We start from the raw sequence: 14,328 nt of genomic DNA, 5'->3' as shown, positions 1-14,328 counted from the left end.
TAGCTCGGATTCTTCGCTGATATATACCGGGTGTACGCGCGGCGTTCGGCTATATAATATCGCGCCGCGGCGCAATTTCAGCGACTGCGGCTCGCGCTCGTGTGATATTCTTTCGCGCGCGCATCACGCGGAATGTTTAATTAAAATGCTAAAATTAATTTCAAAGTTCCGCGCTCGGCGAAGCAACAACTCGAACAATAATAAATAACAACTCACTATGCGCGATTTATGAGCCGCGCGCGCGCTGCAATAAACTTCCAGCCAAGCACAAAGGAGCTGCCCTTTTTTCCGTAATTAGCTGCAGTGCGGATTTTCATCGAGCAGAAGTAAGTCGATCGATCGGATGTACAGCGCGCAGGGATTTTTAATTAGCCTCCACCTGTAGCGGCGCAAGCCTGCATGGGCACACAAATGACGCGCGGGGGATAAACTAGCCGACGACTAATTAGCACGAGGCCTTGGACATCGGAGAATCGGAGAGAGAGAGAGAGAGAGAGAGAGAGAGAGAGAGCTACGCGCCCGATACAAGCGAGCGCGGGGACAGTTTGGCGGTTTGCTGCTGCTGCAGCAAGACTACACCATAATGCCTTTATTTATATAACGCGCTACACGTTGTGGGAAGAGGAGTCAAAGGGCTGTGTGCAGCCCGAGAGCTGGCGCGATTAACGAGGTAATTTTCATTTTTGGGCAGAACATTACGCGCTCTCGTAAAATTATCATCGTTATGGTTATACCAAGGCTAGCGGCGTTCGACACGCAGAGCTGGCTGCTGCTGCTGCTGCAGTCCCACGGTCTCGCGCACTAAAATGTAGCATAAAATTTTATGCGGTGAGCCGCAGCAGTAGCCGATCGTAACGCCGCGAGTTTCCCAAATAATCCGGCGCAGCGGCGGGGCTATCGGTCGGCTCATACATAAATTGTTTTTGCGACTGTCGAACAATATTTTGTCCCTCTCTCCCTCTCGCTTTGAGCTCGGCCGGACAGTGGGAAAAATTTCGACGCGATATCACGCGCCGGCGTTCGTTCGTTCATTTGTTCACCCGTCCGCCCCCTATATCCTGTGTATAACACGCATATAGCGCCGCGCGGCTCCGATACTTTGCTCGCCCGCCCGCATGGCCTCGCTCGAACATTTAAACAAATTATGAACGTGGCAGGGCGCGAAACTCTTTGTGGAATAATTTAATAATCCGCCGACCGAACACACGTTTCCAGCCCCCCGTGGGCGAAATGGCCGCGTCGGCACATAATGTTCAGCGCACTCGGCTCTCTGTGATAATGCCGCTGTTTTTGTAAATCGACGAGCGCTTTGAGCGGGCGCGCGCAAAGAAATCAGCTTTGTAGTCGCGCGAGCCGCTCTATATACGTGTGCACGTGTTTTTCTCCGTCGAATTATATTCAATCTTCTTTATTCCGAGCGCCACATAGCGTGCTTTTATCGTTTGCGCGCAGCAGTTCAAACAGTGCGCGCATTTCGCAAAACACACAGGAGACATGATAATCGTTGTTTGCTCGCGCGCTCTAATCGCGCACCGCGAGCAAACGGATCGGAATTGACTTCCCGGCCCCGACGCGCGCGTGTCGTCGCAGTCATCGAGTGACGATTGTGATATTACCAGGGAGAGCACGCTCGTTAGCGCTGAATAACGAGAAGCGAAGCGAAACAGAAAGAGCCTTTTTTCAGAGAGAGAGAGAGAGAGAGAGAGAGAGAGAGAGAGAGAGAGAGAGAGAGAGAGAGAGAGAGAAAGAGAGAGAGAAGAGAGAGAGAGCGCACTCTTCGCCTCGGCGGGACTCGCGTTCGCGCGCACAAAAGACGTTAATGGAGCGACTTTTTTCGCTCTCTCTCTCTCTCTCTCTCTCTCTCTCTCTCTTTTTTTTTCGCCGCGCGACTTTTCATCGAAGAAGAATTAAGGTTTTCGCTTTTGTGTTCCCCCGTGCGAAAGGCGCGAACAGCGCTTGCCATGATTCCGGCTGAATGAATTCCGTTAAAAGCAGATTTACATTTGCCCCCGGTCGCTGACTCCCGCGGCCCTCCCCCCTCTCGTCGCCTGCAGTCGACTACTCCCTCGGCTCGTATCTGCAGCAGCGCCAGTGGAGCGGCTCGAAATTTCGAAGAAGTTGATTTATGCAAAAGTCGGCGTTTTAAGTTATGCATTAGCCCGCGAGACAGAGAGCGCTGCGAGAGCGCGGGTGTCGGTCGCGGCTACAAGCTCGAACTTTCTCCGCTTAATGCGCCGACAGAATTTCCTCGTCGTCGCCTAATCGGCCGCATTAACCGAGGGGATGTAACGCGGGGATTAAAAACTATTAACAATCGTATTATTGTTTACGTTGCAGGTCGGCGAGCCTTCTCAGCCATCCAAGCGGAGCCAGTCAAAGCAGCGCGAGCTCAACAGTATTACGCATCAGGATCGCCACGACGATCGCCAGCAGCAGCAGCAGCAGCATCGGGACGAGGAAGACGAGCGTCAGTGGACTGAGCTGAGCCTTCACCTGCAGCCGTTCCATTACTCCCACGGCCAATTGAACCTGCGCTGCACCGCCAAGATCCCTGGTGTCTATGAGCAGAGCAGCGAAGTCCAGCTCGGCTCGAGCCTCCGGGAACCGGTGCCCGAGAGAGGTAAGCAGGAAATTCGTGGAGAGAGCTAGCCCCCGTCACCCCCCGAATTTACACGCTAGACTGAGCTTCTCTATATGAAGCCCGAGGCTGCATACTGCATCGCACACGTGCGGACGCCTATATTGACTGCAGCCGCGGCGCGGCATTATTACCGCACGAGCCTGTGGCCCGAAAGTGGGCTCGCGAGTATTTTTTTTCTTCCGCGCGAGCGAAAACATTTTTGCATTTCAGCGAGATTGCTGCGATGGCGCGGCTGCGGGGGGTTGGAACAGGGTCACCGAGGAAAATTCACTCGGTCGATTAGGCTCTGGGCGCTCTCGCTCTCTCGTCGCCTGGGATTACCGCCGCGGCTACGCAGCCGCCACGCCGGCAATTTTTGGGATTCCGAAAGCTTTATCGCGCATATACGTGCGCGGCACTCTTCGACTATATGCCGCCGCCGCCGCGCCGAGATTGCCGGCTTAGCGCGATAATTTGTCGCCCCATCAGCCCTCTCCCTCGCTCGCTATATTTTTCCCTTTCTGAAATATAACGCCGCGCGCACGCGGTGCACCAAATCACCTCGACAAATACAAATGGCTTTTTTCAGCCCTGTTATAACACACCGGCGGCGCTGCACACACCGCTTCGTATAATTATATCGCCGGATTAATTTTCGGCGGCGCACCGCTTCATTTCGCCAACTTCTGCGCTCGCGGGGGCGAGTATCAATTTTCGCAAAGCCGCGCGCCGCTTGAGAATAGTCGGATGAAGGATGCACACGAATTGCGAGAATTAGCGTTTGACGACTCGGTATTCAGCTTTATCAAGTGCTCGCAGTGCGGAGTGAGAGCGAGGCAAGCCGGGAGTAGTCTCCGAACTCGTCGCTGATAATCTGCCGTGAAAACTGGCTGGCGCTCCGGCTGTAGCCTTTTGATTACTAATCTTAATCTCCGCTCTGGCTGGGAGTTTCCGCAGATGCGCGCGCGCGCACAGCTGTATAAAACGTCTTGAGGGCGGAGGACGCCCGGAGCGAACTCGATTTAGTAGTGCGTGTGTGTGCAGAGCTGCCGCTGCGGCGCTTCGATCGACTGCGCTGCTGCTCTCGGAGAGATACGAGGAAAGAAATCGCTTAATCCTTCTGAAAAGCGATACAGATAGCGAGGGAGACGTCGGCGAAAGAGCGCCGCGCAGATAGAGAGTACGTTTGTACGTGTGGGAGCTGCGATCGTTACGAGTCTCGTTATCAGAGCTTTGCATAGCTGATTATTCGGAGGAGCCGTTTTGCGCGCGTAAACTACTTCGCGATGGGGCAAACTTGCCGAGTCGCTTATCGACTCCCGACGGCCGCGCGCCGGAAAATCGCGCTATAGTTGCCGAATCGCCGGAGCTCCTTCTCCGCTGCTGATATGCGCGCATTGTTCGATGCAAATTCACGCGCCAAGTATAACGATCGAAAAAATATAAGCGTAATTCTCGCGCGAAGAGCTGCGCAATAATTTCCGCGTCTCGCTGCGAGTGGCGATTTTCTGGCCTGCAGGATTTTTAGGAGCGAGAGCAGCTCTCGTAAACATAGTCCGTACACGCTCCGCAGCAGCTCTCCGCGCGAGGGAGTCATGCGTTTCCGTTACTATATATTGCGCACTCTCTCTCTCTCTCTCTCTCTCTCTCTCTCGAGAGAGAGAGAGAGAGAGAGAGAGCTTGGGATATATATCTTGACCTACAGCTTTTGTGCGCGCGGTTAGCGCGCGAGAGGAAGCGGGAAAAAAATTTTTCACGTCGCTCCGCGCCATCAATAAGTTTTTAGAGCGATTCCTTGCGCCCCTCTTTCATTTCTCCTGCACCTTGCGACAACACGAGCGCTCGAGTATGAGAAAGTTGTAACGAGCGGAATCATCGGCTGGTGAAAAGTTTTAAAGGTTCGGCCCGCGACGTATCTTGGATTTTCCTTCCCCCGAATCGCCCACATCTCGCGCGATATTTGAATTTTTGAAAAGCGCTCGGACCTTGAGTGCCTCGCGCGACTGACTGCAACGTTATTACGCGAGGAAATAAATGCACCGCTGCAGCACGCAGTCTAACAAGTTCGGCTGCGGTTTTTAGACTAAACGCCAGAGCAAAGGGAGGAAGAGAGAGTAAAAAGAGCGATGAGCAAAAGGGAGATAGAGGCGGCGAATTCGGACAACTTTAATTTAGATTTTGCGCGGTGGCGCGCGTTTCTCCGCTTTTGTTGAGCGCTTCAAGCTCTATTTCCTCCTCTCTTTTTTCGCCTCCTTCTTCCCTCGCTCCATGTTTGCTCGATGGAAGTTCGGATAGCTCCGAGGTAACACGCTAGCTGCAAATGGATTTTCCTAAAAGGCGGCCGCCGCGCCGTTAGAGCGAACGTGATCGGAGCGAACCGATGCCGGAGAATTTTAATTAGATCCCGGCGATTTCCAATTATTGTCCCCCCGCGCGGCTAGCTGCTAAATAAATGATCTGCCGGCGGAGCTCGCCGCAGTTCTATGTACCTATGTACAGTCGATGTTCGCGTTAATAAGACAGTCATAAGCCCGGGGCTGGCGCTGCACGCGTTATACGACGTATAGCGCGTGTCGTAGACAAGGGCTGCCTGGGCCGCGCGAGAACTCATGAATTTTCATCCACCATGTTGCAGTGACATCCGAGAATGCCAGCGACAACTGCCGCAGGGCTGCCGATTTCACGATCCTCGCGCTGATTCTCCTGCTCCTGCTGCACTTGAGATAGTCGGGAGGCTGCTGCTGCTGCTGCTGAGAGACGTATACAGGGAGAGGAGGACGCAGAGCGGTACACAGCTTGATCCAGGTATGCTAATGCGGCCGTGCGCCGTCTTCGTCGAGCCTGCGCGGGAGAGGACCTGCGCTCTTGGCCTGGCGGATCTCCAGCAAAATTGGCGACACACACACACACACACACACCCACACTGTTGAACGAAAATATGTGACTTTACGTGGTTTTTATAAATTAAGAGTACGCACGACACATTGATTAATACTTAAGGAGCGAGCGACAGCTGATGGTCAGATGGAATATAAGTAGAGCACCCCGCGTGCGCTTATACAATGTATCTATACCGAATTTGTTGTTAATATGATTGTTATGTTGGAGTGTGCGACAGAGCTGACGTATAATATATAAAGGAAAATTAATCAAAATCGAGATAGCCGCTCGTGGATTACGTATAGATATATGTAATATATATATATATATATATATATATATATATATAAAAGGGAAAACTTCAATCAAAATGACAAACCGTCTGTGTGTGTGCGCGCGTGTGCGGAGGATGACCGATCTCGTCTGCGGGCATGTATGTGCAGCCGGAGGATGATGAAACTTCGTAATCTGCGATAACGATAAAAGAACGAGATGTAAATGTAATTCCCATAGTTGATAGCGCAGTTAAAATGACACGTATAAGGTCGTAAAGCGGCGTTGAAAGCTATCCGAAAGGCATTAAAATCGTGGGGCGGCGCGAGAAGGACCGAACGAAGCCGGTAGTTATATAGCAATGACTAAAAACTCGTTACGTTGGAATCCCCAACCAGATACCATATAGTTATAGCGTCCACGCAGAAATCGATGAGTGTTAAAATAAATCCGATTTCGTCACACACACACACGGACATACACGCGCGCGCTCGCAGCTCGGTGGTGGCCAGCGAGACGACAATTTTTATTCGCACCGAAAACACGGAGTAAAAAAAATCGAACGGAAGAGGGACGGGGAAAAAACGGTAATAAAACTACAGCCTGGCGTAAAATGGCCCATCAGTTTGGTCCCCCGTTAAACCCGTTAAAAGAACACGGCTATACATATAGGTGAAAAGAGCAAGCCGGAAACTGTTTAAATCAAAACTCGCGAGCGGACAAACTGATCGATCCGCGAAGTAGTGGCGGCGAGAACGAGGTAATGAAAAACGAGTCTTTCCCGCTCGCGCGCTTTTAATTTTCTCCTCGCTTTGTTCGCGGCGCTTATTACTGCGCTGGACACCACACACAGCAGCCGCAGTGGTATATAAAGTGGAAGAAAAGACGGCTCGCGACAACTGGATTTTTGCAATGAATTTCGCTTTCCTTTTTCGCCGCGAAACGCAATTTCTCCTTTGGCATTGTCTCTTTATTTCCCGCTCTCTTTTGTCACGTGCGCCGCCGGGATGGCTTGCTTTCGTTAAACCCGCTGCAGCGCGCGCTGTACAGGTGACTTTTATGCGTTGCCGCTACAAAAGAAAGTCAATTTGCTCGAACATTCCAAGTAAATAGGTAAACCTATCTCGAATATAATATGCGAAGAATAACAGCGGACACTACTGCACGCGCGTAGAAAAATAGCCGAATCGTGCGCGCGTGCGCGCGCAGAGAGGCAGCCGAAAAAAGTTAAGCGTCGCGGCGGAGCAAGGGCTGCCGGGGGGCTGGCAAGAACACGAGCAAAATGGACAATTTGTCGAGATCGATATTGCTGATAGAAACGAGATGGCGGAATCGGCGCTGGTCGCGCGCACGGATGCGCCGTTTTTCATCCGCTCTTTCTATTTCCATGAAACGGACGATAAAACCCGCCGCGCGCCAGCGTCCTCCATATGGATATCGCTCTCGTGCCCCGCACTCGTTGCATAAGTAATGCGCGCGCCAAAGACTGTCCCGCCGCACTTGCTCTCGCGCGCGCGTCTCGACTCACATTGTATTGCCTCGTGCGCAGCCTATATAGTATATACGCGTATACACACACGCCAAGCACGCTTGCAGTCTGCTACAAATCACGCGCACAAGTATCGTGACGAAACGGTCACTGCGCTCCTTTTCCGTTGCATGTTCGAACGGACACTTTTTCGTCCTTTCGCAACTCCATATATTGCTTTTTTGACTGCTGCGCAGCATCGCTGCTGTCGGGTAAACATCTGCGTTTTTATTTTCGTTTTATTTTTTCTTATTTTTTCACCAACCTGCCAACTGCAAAATGGACCGTTGCGCAGTTCTCCGGGACGAGATGTTTTCCTATGTATACACCGACGTGTTGTTCTTCAGTTACCACACACCATTACACTGCACACGGTATATATTGCGCGTCCACACGGGATTATATATAGACGAGAGCGAGCACTGCCCGTTTCTCGTATATTTCTCGATTCTCCAACACGATTGATACGCGAAATTCTAATTCTGTTGCAACAAAAGCGTTCCGCCGGTGTGTTATAACATAGGTGTGTATGTGTGTGTATATGTATATATATATATATATATATATATATATATATATATACACATATACATATATATAGGTCAATATGTAGTGCGTTTAAGATAATTTATTCACGACGTTGATGAGCATTACAACTCAATTGAAATTTCGACTATCAATATTGCGAGACAATTATATAACACTGGATATCAAGATTCGATGAAATTCTCCTTTCAGCGACGCGTTTGCCTGTACTCGTTGCAAATTTTTCGTCGGGTTCATTCTGCGGGACGAGCTTAAATGTAATGTATATATATTAAAAATAAAAAGAAACTCAGTGTGTGACGAGAGAGAAGAATGGAGTGCCTGGATTGGTGGCGCAAAATTTAAATGGAGAGTAATGAGAGGACGATTGAAAGGAAATAATTTATTTTTATTTGCCGTTAATACTAGTACATATATTATATATAGGTATATTTACCAACGTCTATTGTATGAAGAGAATACAATTAAGATTAATACCACTAAAAACTGTTATAAAAAAGTTATGAGAAAAAAAATACCAAAAAATCGATATAAAATACACACAAACACGAGGTAACGCGTACACAAGAGATAAAATCGCGAGTTCTTTCCTTTTATAAAACTCTTAAAGTTTTCATTATAAGCTGATAAAAAATCCTGCCAATATTTTTAATGCGTCTACCGATGATATTTTTAATGTGACTTGGAAAACTTTCGTTTGGATCTTTGGGTGCGACACGACGATAAAAATGTTTGAAACCACTTTTCCGTGTGACACACATTCTTATTTATTGCGTCAACGCGCATATGACATAGCGTGAATGAGAGAAAGAGAGCAAACTGCGTTCCAAAGCCCAGGGTAATAAATATATTATGAACATGACGAGTAAAAATAAAGCGAACGACGTTTTTTTACCCACCAAAGTATACGCTCTCTTAATTGCTTCATCGTTTGATCGGGTGCGCATCGATGACGTTATATTGTATGGCAAAATCATGTATAAATTAAAAAACAACGAGCATCTATATATCCCTTACTCATATGCAGCTATAACTATGTACGAATTTAGTTCGAATGTATAAGTTGTATGTTTTTCAACCTAAATAGAACTACGAAGCCAAATAACAAAGTCAAACCAACACTGTTCTCGGTGATTTTAGAATAATAAGTACGAGGCAATTGCGAGGATTTGAGAGAGAGGAAGCTGCGTTTTGTTGACAGTTGTCGAAACGAGTGCGCGGAAGAATGCATAATGAGCGAAAGAGAGAGAGAGAGAGAGGGGGGGGGGGAAGTGCGCGATACGTCAGCAGCAAATTATGACGAATTCGCGAGCGTGCATTAGAATGCGTGTATGTGTACGAGTACGAGTGCTACGAGAGAGGACATGTGAAAATACCGCGTTATTATTATGCAATGTAAATATAATTTTGTTTGTACGCATGAGATTCAAAGCTACGGTAATAAAATCGGATTTTCTGTGCTCATACATAACGCCTATATATACCTACTACTACACCAAACTCCCGCGTGTATACAGTTGCACGAGATGTACACATGTACATTTATTATTATCGTCGTTTCAGCCAGATTCACTGCAGTCGCGTCGAGCCAAAAGTGCTTACATCCAAACGCGCGGGCTCATAAGCGTATGCGCGCACGTCATTGCACTTGCGAGGGAATTGAAATATACGAGCGATTCTATGAGAAGCCCGCGGATACTTCTCGGACCGAAAATGGGACTATCGTATTTTTGATAGCGCTGCTTGCCCGTTGCGAAATTCATAAAAAAAAATGTGAACTGCTGCTTTTCGGGCATTTTCGACGAACGCTCATAACTTTTGATAGGAGAGCGAGCATTTCCAACGATTTTTTATTTTTTTTTTAAATTGAAATTCTCGGGCTCAGCTGTCAATTAAATTCGTAGAAAAATGCTTGCACAGCGCGTAATACAGATATACAATATTTTCGCTGATTGGTAATTGACCCGTAGCACTTTGTTGGCACTCGGACTCGGCCTGCTATGCCATTTTTCTTTACATTTTACGTGTCCTAACGAACCCAAAAAAACTCGGTCGGTCACCGTGCTCCCATTTTTCGAGCGACAACTATCACGAGTTGTCGAAGAATAACTCACATATTCAAATCGTTTCTCTCCTTCGTGTGCACCTCGCATAAAACTGGATCAACGCAGCGCCGAAACAGACTTTTGATTTCAGGTACAGCAGCAGCAGCAGATTGCAGAGTGTAGCTGGCGCAGCTAATCCAGCGGATGCTCTCCTCTTTGTACAAGCGATCGTTCTTTCGCTTCAAGCGCTGCGTGGGTGTACATGTGTGTGTGAATCTTGCACTGCCGAGCTGCGGCGGCAGCGGAGTCTCAACGTTCCCGGAAAACGAGACTTTAAGCCGCGCGGAGCAGACATGAAAGAGATTCATTGAGGCTGTGCTAGCGCGCGGGCGCCTTGGCTTACTCGACGTGGGTGTGTGTGCTCTGCTCTCGCCGTCTTGGCTTAACGCGTTTAATTATATATACGCATATTAAAAACGTCGAGCTGAAGTATATCGGCCATAAAAGGTAGGTACGTGTGCAGATACTCGGCTGGAAATTGCAGCGAGTCCTGCGAGGCGCGGCTAATTGAAAAAGTTGCAGGCCATCCAAAATCCAAGACTCGCGCGAGGGCGACAGCTCAGACGGCGCATCAGGCAGGCAGGCAAAAAGACACGAGGGAGAGAGACGCTGCAGCAGAGTAGCGGTGGCGGGAGGCACGATAATATAATGATGTCGTCGAGCATTATAAAGTGGCTGCTGCTGCCATAGAGTGGCGGCGTCGCGGGGACGACGAAGTGGCTTTGGCAGAGCGGCAAACGAGGATTAATTCCTGTATAACAACGCTTTTGGCTTGTCCTCTTCTCGTCGTCGTCGTCGTCGACGTTGTCCCCCATCGTCACGGCGAGCGATTCCAAATAAACTTTGTTGCACGATACACATCCATCGAGATAACGATGCCGTTTGCGTGTGTCCCGCAGTATACCTACAGAGAGAGAGAGAGAGAGAGAGAGAGAGAGAGAGAGAGAGAGAGCAGAAGAGACTGTTTGTAACTTTCTGCCACTGCAGTCGGGCGCGCCGCAATCGTTGCCCACACTCATATTCGAGTCGCTATACTATACGCCGTTCCACCTGCAGCGGTGCAGTATACTCTACTGCGCCACTTCTCTCTCTCTCTCTCTCTCTCTCTCTCTCTCTCTCTCTCTCTCTCTCTCTCTTTATCTCTCTGCATGCGTTCCGCAGCGAGTTCCTCAGCCCTGAAGTAGAGGGAAAGAAAGAGAGAGAGAAGAAAAATTATTTCCACATCCTCGCGGCATAGATAGATAGACGCTAGCGCGCAGTTTATACGACCGACTGCGGATAGGATTGTATTCGGAAAGTTCGAGTCAGCTCGTAAGTCGGAGGGGCCCCGTTAAGCGAGCGCCGGATTTAAAAGCTGATTGAAATATACCCCCCGCGCGAGTTCTAGTCGCGGCAAATTACCTCGTTTGAGGTCACGAGCTGGCGCGTTCTCGCGCGCAGGGTTTTAGGACAGACGACGTTAAGGCTCGTGGCTTCGAGATTCTATTCCGAGTTCGATGCACGCCGAATTCATTCGGAGAGCCTTCGCTGGGTAGTTCAGGACGAAAGAAAAGGAGAGAGAAAGAACCAAGGGTGAATAGGGTAAAGATACACCAACAGCTTTCTGTATTCATTTTCTGATTGGCTGCTCTCGTTTTTGCTCTCGATCCGAACGAACGCATCGATTTCTAACCTCGAAGGGGACAATTGAAAAAATATGAAAACAAGCTGGTTGAAATGCGCGAGTGCGCGGTGTGGGTATTTGAAAAAATATAGTGCGAGGTCCAATTAAGTCTGTTCATAATATAGTCGCATGGAAAAATGGGCATGCGTGCACTTTTTTAATTGCTCGTTTTTATACGATTTTTTGTTTTAAACCTGTTCTTCAGAAGGCCTTTCAAATCTTGAATGCTTGTTATTTTGTTGTCAATTAACGAATTCAAAAGCACGGGTTTTTGAAGCATTAAGGAGTAATTTTTTAGTTTTTATGTTACCGGAGCTATTATTTGCCATATTTTAAATGCTTGAAAAGCATCAAACATATATATTTCATCATTAATCGTTATCAATATTATATTACCCAGGAAACTACTGTAACCCAATCTTGCGGCGGTGAGTTTAAGTTATAAGCTAAATATTTAATAATAAATAATTCTCGTCTAAAATTGAAAATTCAAAATCATTGGTTAAATATGTGTATTATTGGACATTTTTAATTTGGAATCCCCCTTCAATCCACGAACTAATTGCATTCATTATTTGTAGCTTTAACGTCCTGTCATAACATTTTTTTTGCATTGATTTCACCAAATAAAAGCTTTCTTTTTTGTGTTATTCTTCATTAGTTAAATGTGGCTACAATAAATTTAATGGACCCGCGAGTCTACGTTGACAATGGGGTTCATTTTGTTTGTTATTTAATTTTACTTCAATAAGAATATACGGAAATAAAAATTCTAAATAATATATAAATAATATCGAAGGTACTCTCGCGTTTTATATTTAATAGCTCGAGACTCGACACTTTTTAGGATATAAGAACATGTACAAATTATCCTTTTCCGTAAAAGGTTCATAGTTGTATCATCGGTCCCTACGAAGAGTAGTAGATTTCAGAACTCGCGTCGAAGACTAGTACGTTTCGATGTTTAGCCGCGAATACTAGCACTTTTCACTTTTCGCCACGGAAAGTAGCATGTTTCATGGCTCAAACTAATGCTCTTTGTAGTATGCGGGGAGAAGGATTTCTAATGTATGAAATAAATCGAACACATAATTTTGACTCTAAAAAACAAGGACTCTCAAAAAGAGTTCATTTATTTAAAAGTAAATGCTAATCAACTAACTCAGAAATTCTAATCGTAAAAGAATATTCGAACTGCGCCTGGTAGCCACTTATACATAACTGATCCGTGCTCTTTAGCCTCTCGTTCTCAACTGTCGTCTACCCAATACTAAGGTTTTTATGAGCTTCGTCGGAAAATCACTCTCCTACGATAAGGCAGAAAACTCTTTTTGGCGGCTTATTCAAAACGCTCTCTACATTTTTCCGCACGTTCAATCTTATTCAAAGTAAATCGTAACAACAAACAATCCTAGTTGAACAATGTATACCACTTAGGCGTTCATGAATATCATTAATTTTTGAAGCATAAAGCCTCGAAACCGCAAGTGTTTTCGTAAAAACTGCTAGTCTTCGCGGCGAAAAATGAAAAGTACTACTTCATAATTTTAAAGAATCAGCCACCACTCGAGCCTGGCATCTCCGTCCACTTTGAACTCCTCCGCACGGCCGCCGATGAAAATCAATAAGATTATAAGAGATGAAGCTTAATTTTCAAGTGCAACCACGCGCGCGAGCTCGAATTTTACGATAAAATAAAGCATCGGAACGGCTTCGAGGATCCGCCTTATTCATTCTCAAGCACACTTCCTTCCGGCCGGCGCAGACTGCGAAGTAGATGTGCGCGGGGGCGAACGTTTACGAGGCCCTAAGCACGTATAGCGCATACTGCGCTCCTGGACGCGGGAGAGCTTCGGCCCGATAACGAAATAGTGCGGTATAGGTATAAGTGTATCCGCGAACAGCCCCAGCGCTGGAAGCCCGCCGAATAAGAGTCTGCTGGGATGAGGGACTATAGCGGGTATGCGTATACCCATCAGCGAGCGCCTCGAGCTTCTTGCTTTTTCACTCGCGCAGCGGGTGCGGTATATAGCTGTTCTACCCCTTCCTTGTCTTCGCGTATAAATGCGTTTGCCTTGGCACTGTATATTTATGGGCCTTGAAAATTCAATGCCACCGCAGCGCGACTCGTATACCGCGCGTTACATTTGTAATTAATCGACTCTTTCTCTGTAGTATCTCGGCCGCCCCTGCGCGACTGCTGAATTATATACCCACTTCAGTTTATACGCCTTTCACGATCGAGCATCGCGCGAAATAAAGCGACGCGGTGTTTTGACATCGCCCGGGCGAAACAGTGAATGGCAATCTATCCGCGCAGGGCCGATGGGGTGAAAAAACACACTCGAGAGCTGCAACGAGCGCGCGGTGCAAGAGCGGGGATGATCTCGGTGATGCGGATAATGACATGTAAAATCATTTACATATAATGGAATAACGCTATATAGCTTAAGCGGGTTCGGTCCAAGTAGTGTCAACGCTCGCGACGTTACGCAACTGATGCGAACGTGTTATTGATTTTGTAATGCTATTAATTCGCGCAGGCATTATTAATAGTAATTCCAGTTTGTTTACGCAATCATCCTAAATGCCCCGACATGTATTATGCACGAGCGAGCTAATTTAATGAGTTGTTTCAGCCAAAGCGCATCGGAGAGCGCGCTATTTTTGCGTCGCGGTAATGAAAACTGCGCGCCTCTCGCGTGTTCCCTCC

At 47.6% G+C, this 14,328-nt stretch overlaps 2 protein-coding genes across 7 annotated transcripts in view; one reads left to right on the top strand and one right to left on the bottom strand.

Moving 5' to 3' along the window:
* LOC100119624 overlaps nt 1-9,313 on the top strand; it is a 58,288-nt gene extending 48,975 nt beyond the window's left edge. For 4 of the 6 annotated variants that reach the window (XM_031931960.1, XM_016987744.2, XM_031931959.1 and 1 more), the window contains 2 exons: nt 2,338-2,620; nt 5,253-9,313. In XM_031931960.1, coding sequence (XP_031787820.1) covers nt 2,338-2,620; nt 5,253-5,347 — 378 coding nt within the window. In that variant the 3' untranslated portion in view covers nt 5,348-9,313. The remainder of the gene's footprint in view (nt 1-2,337; nt 2,621-5,252) is intronic. The other 2 variants (XM_032600453.1, XM_001603312.6) reach the window with 1 other exon arrangement.
* LOC100119203 (neurotrimin) overlaps nt 1-14,328 on the bottom strand; it is a 265,784-nt gene that overhangs the window by 246,493 nt on the left and 4,963 nt on the right. The gene's annotated exons all lie outside the window — the stretch shown is intronic.

This window comes from Nasonia vitripennis, chromosome 5 (genome assembly GCF_009193385.2).
Source record: "Nasonia vitripennis strain AsymCx chromosome 5, Nvit_psr_1.1, whole genome shotgun sequence".
NCBI lineage: Eukaryota > Metazoa > Arthropoda > Insecta > Hymenoptera > Pteromalidae > Nasonia > Nasonia vitripennis.
Note: the sequence above shows the minus strand (reverse complement) of the source record. Positions and strands in the feature narration are given on the sequence as shown.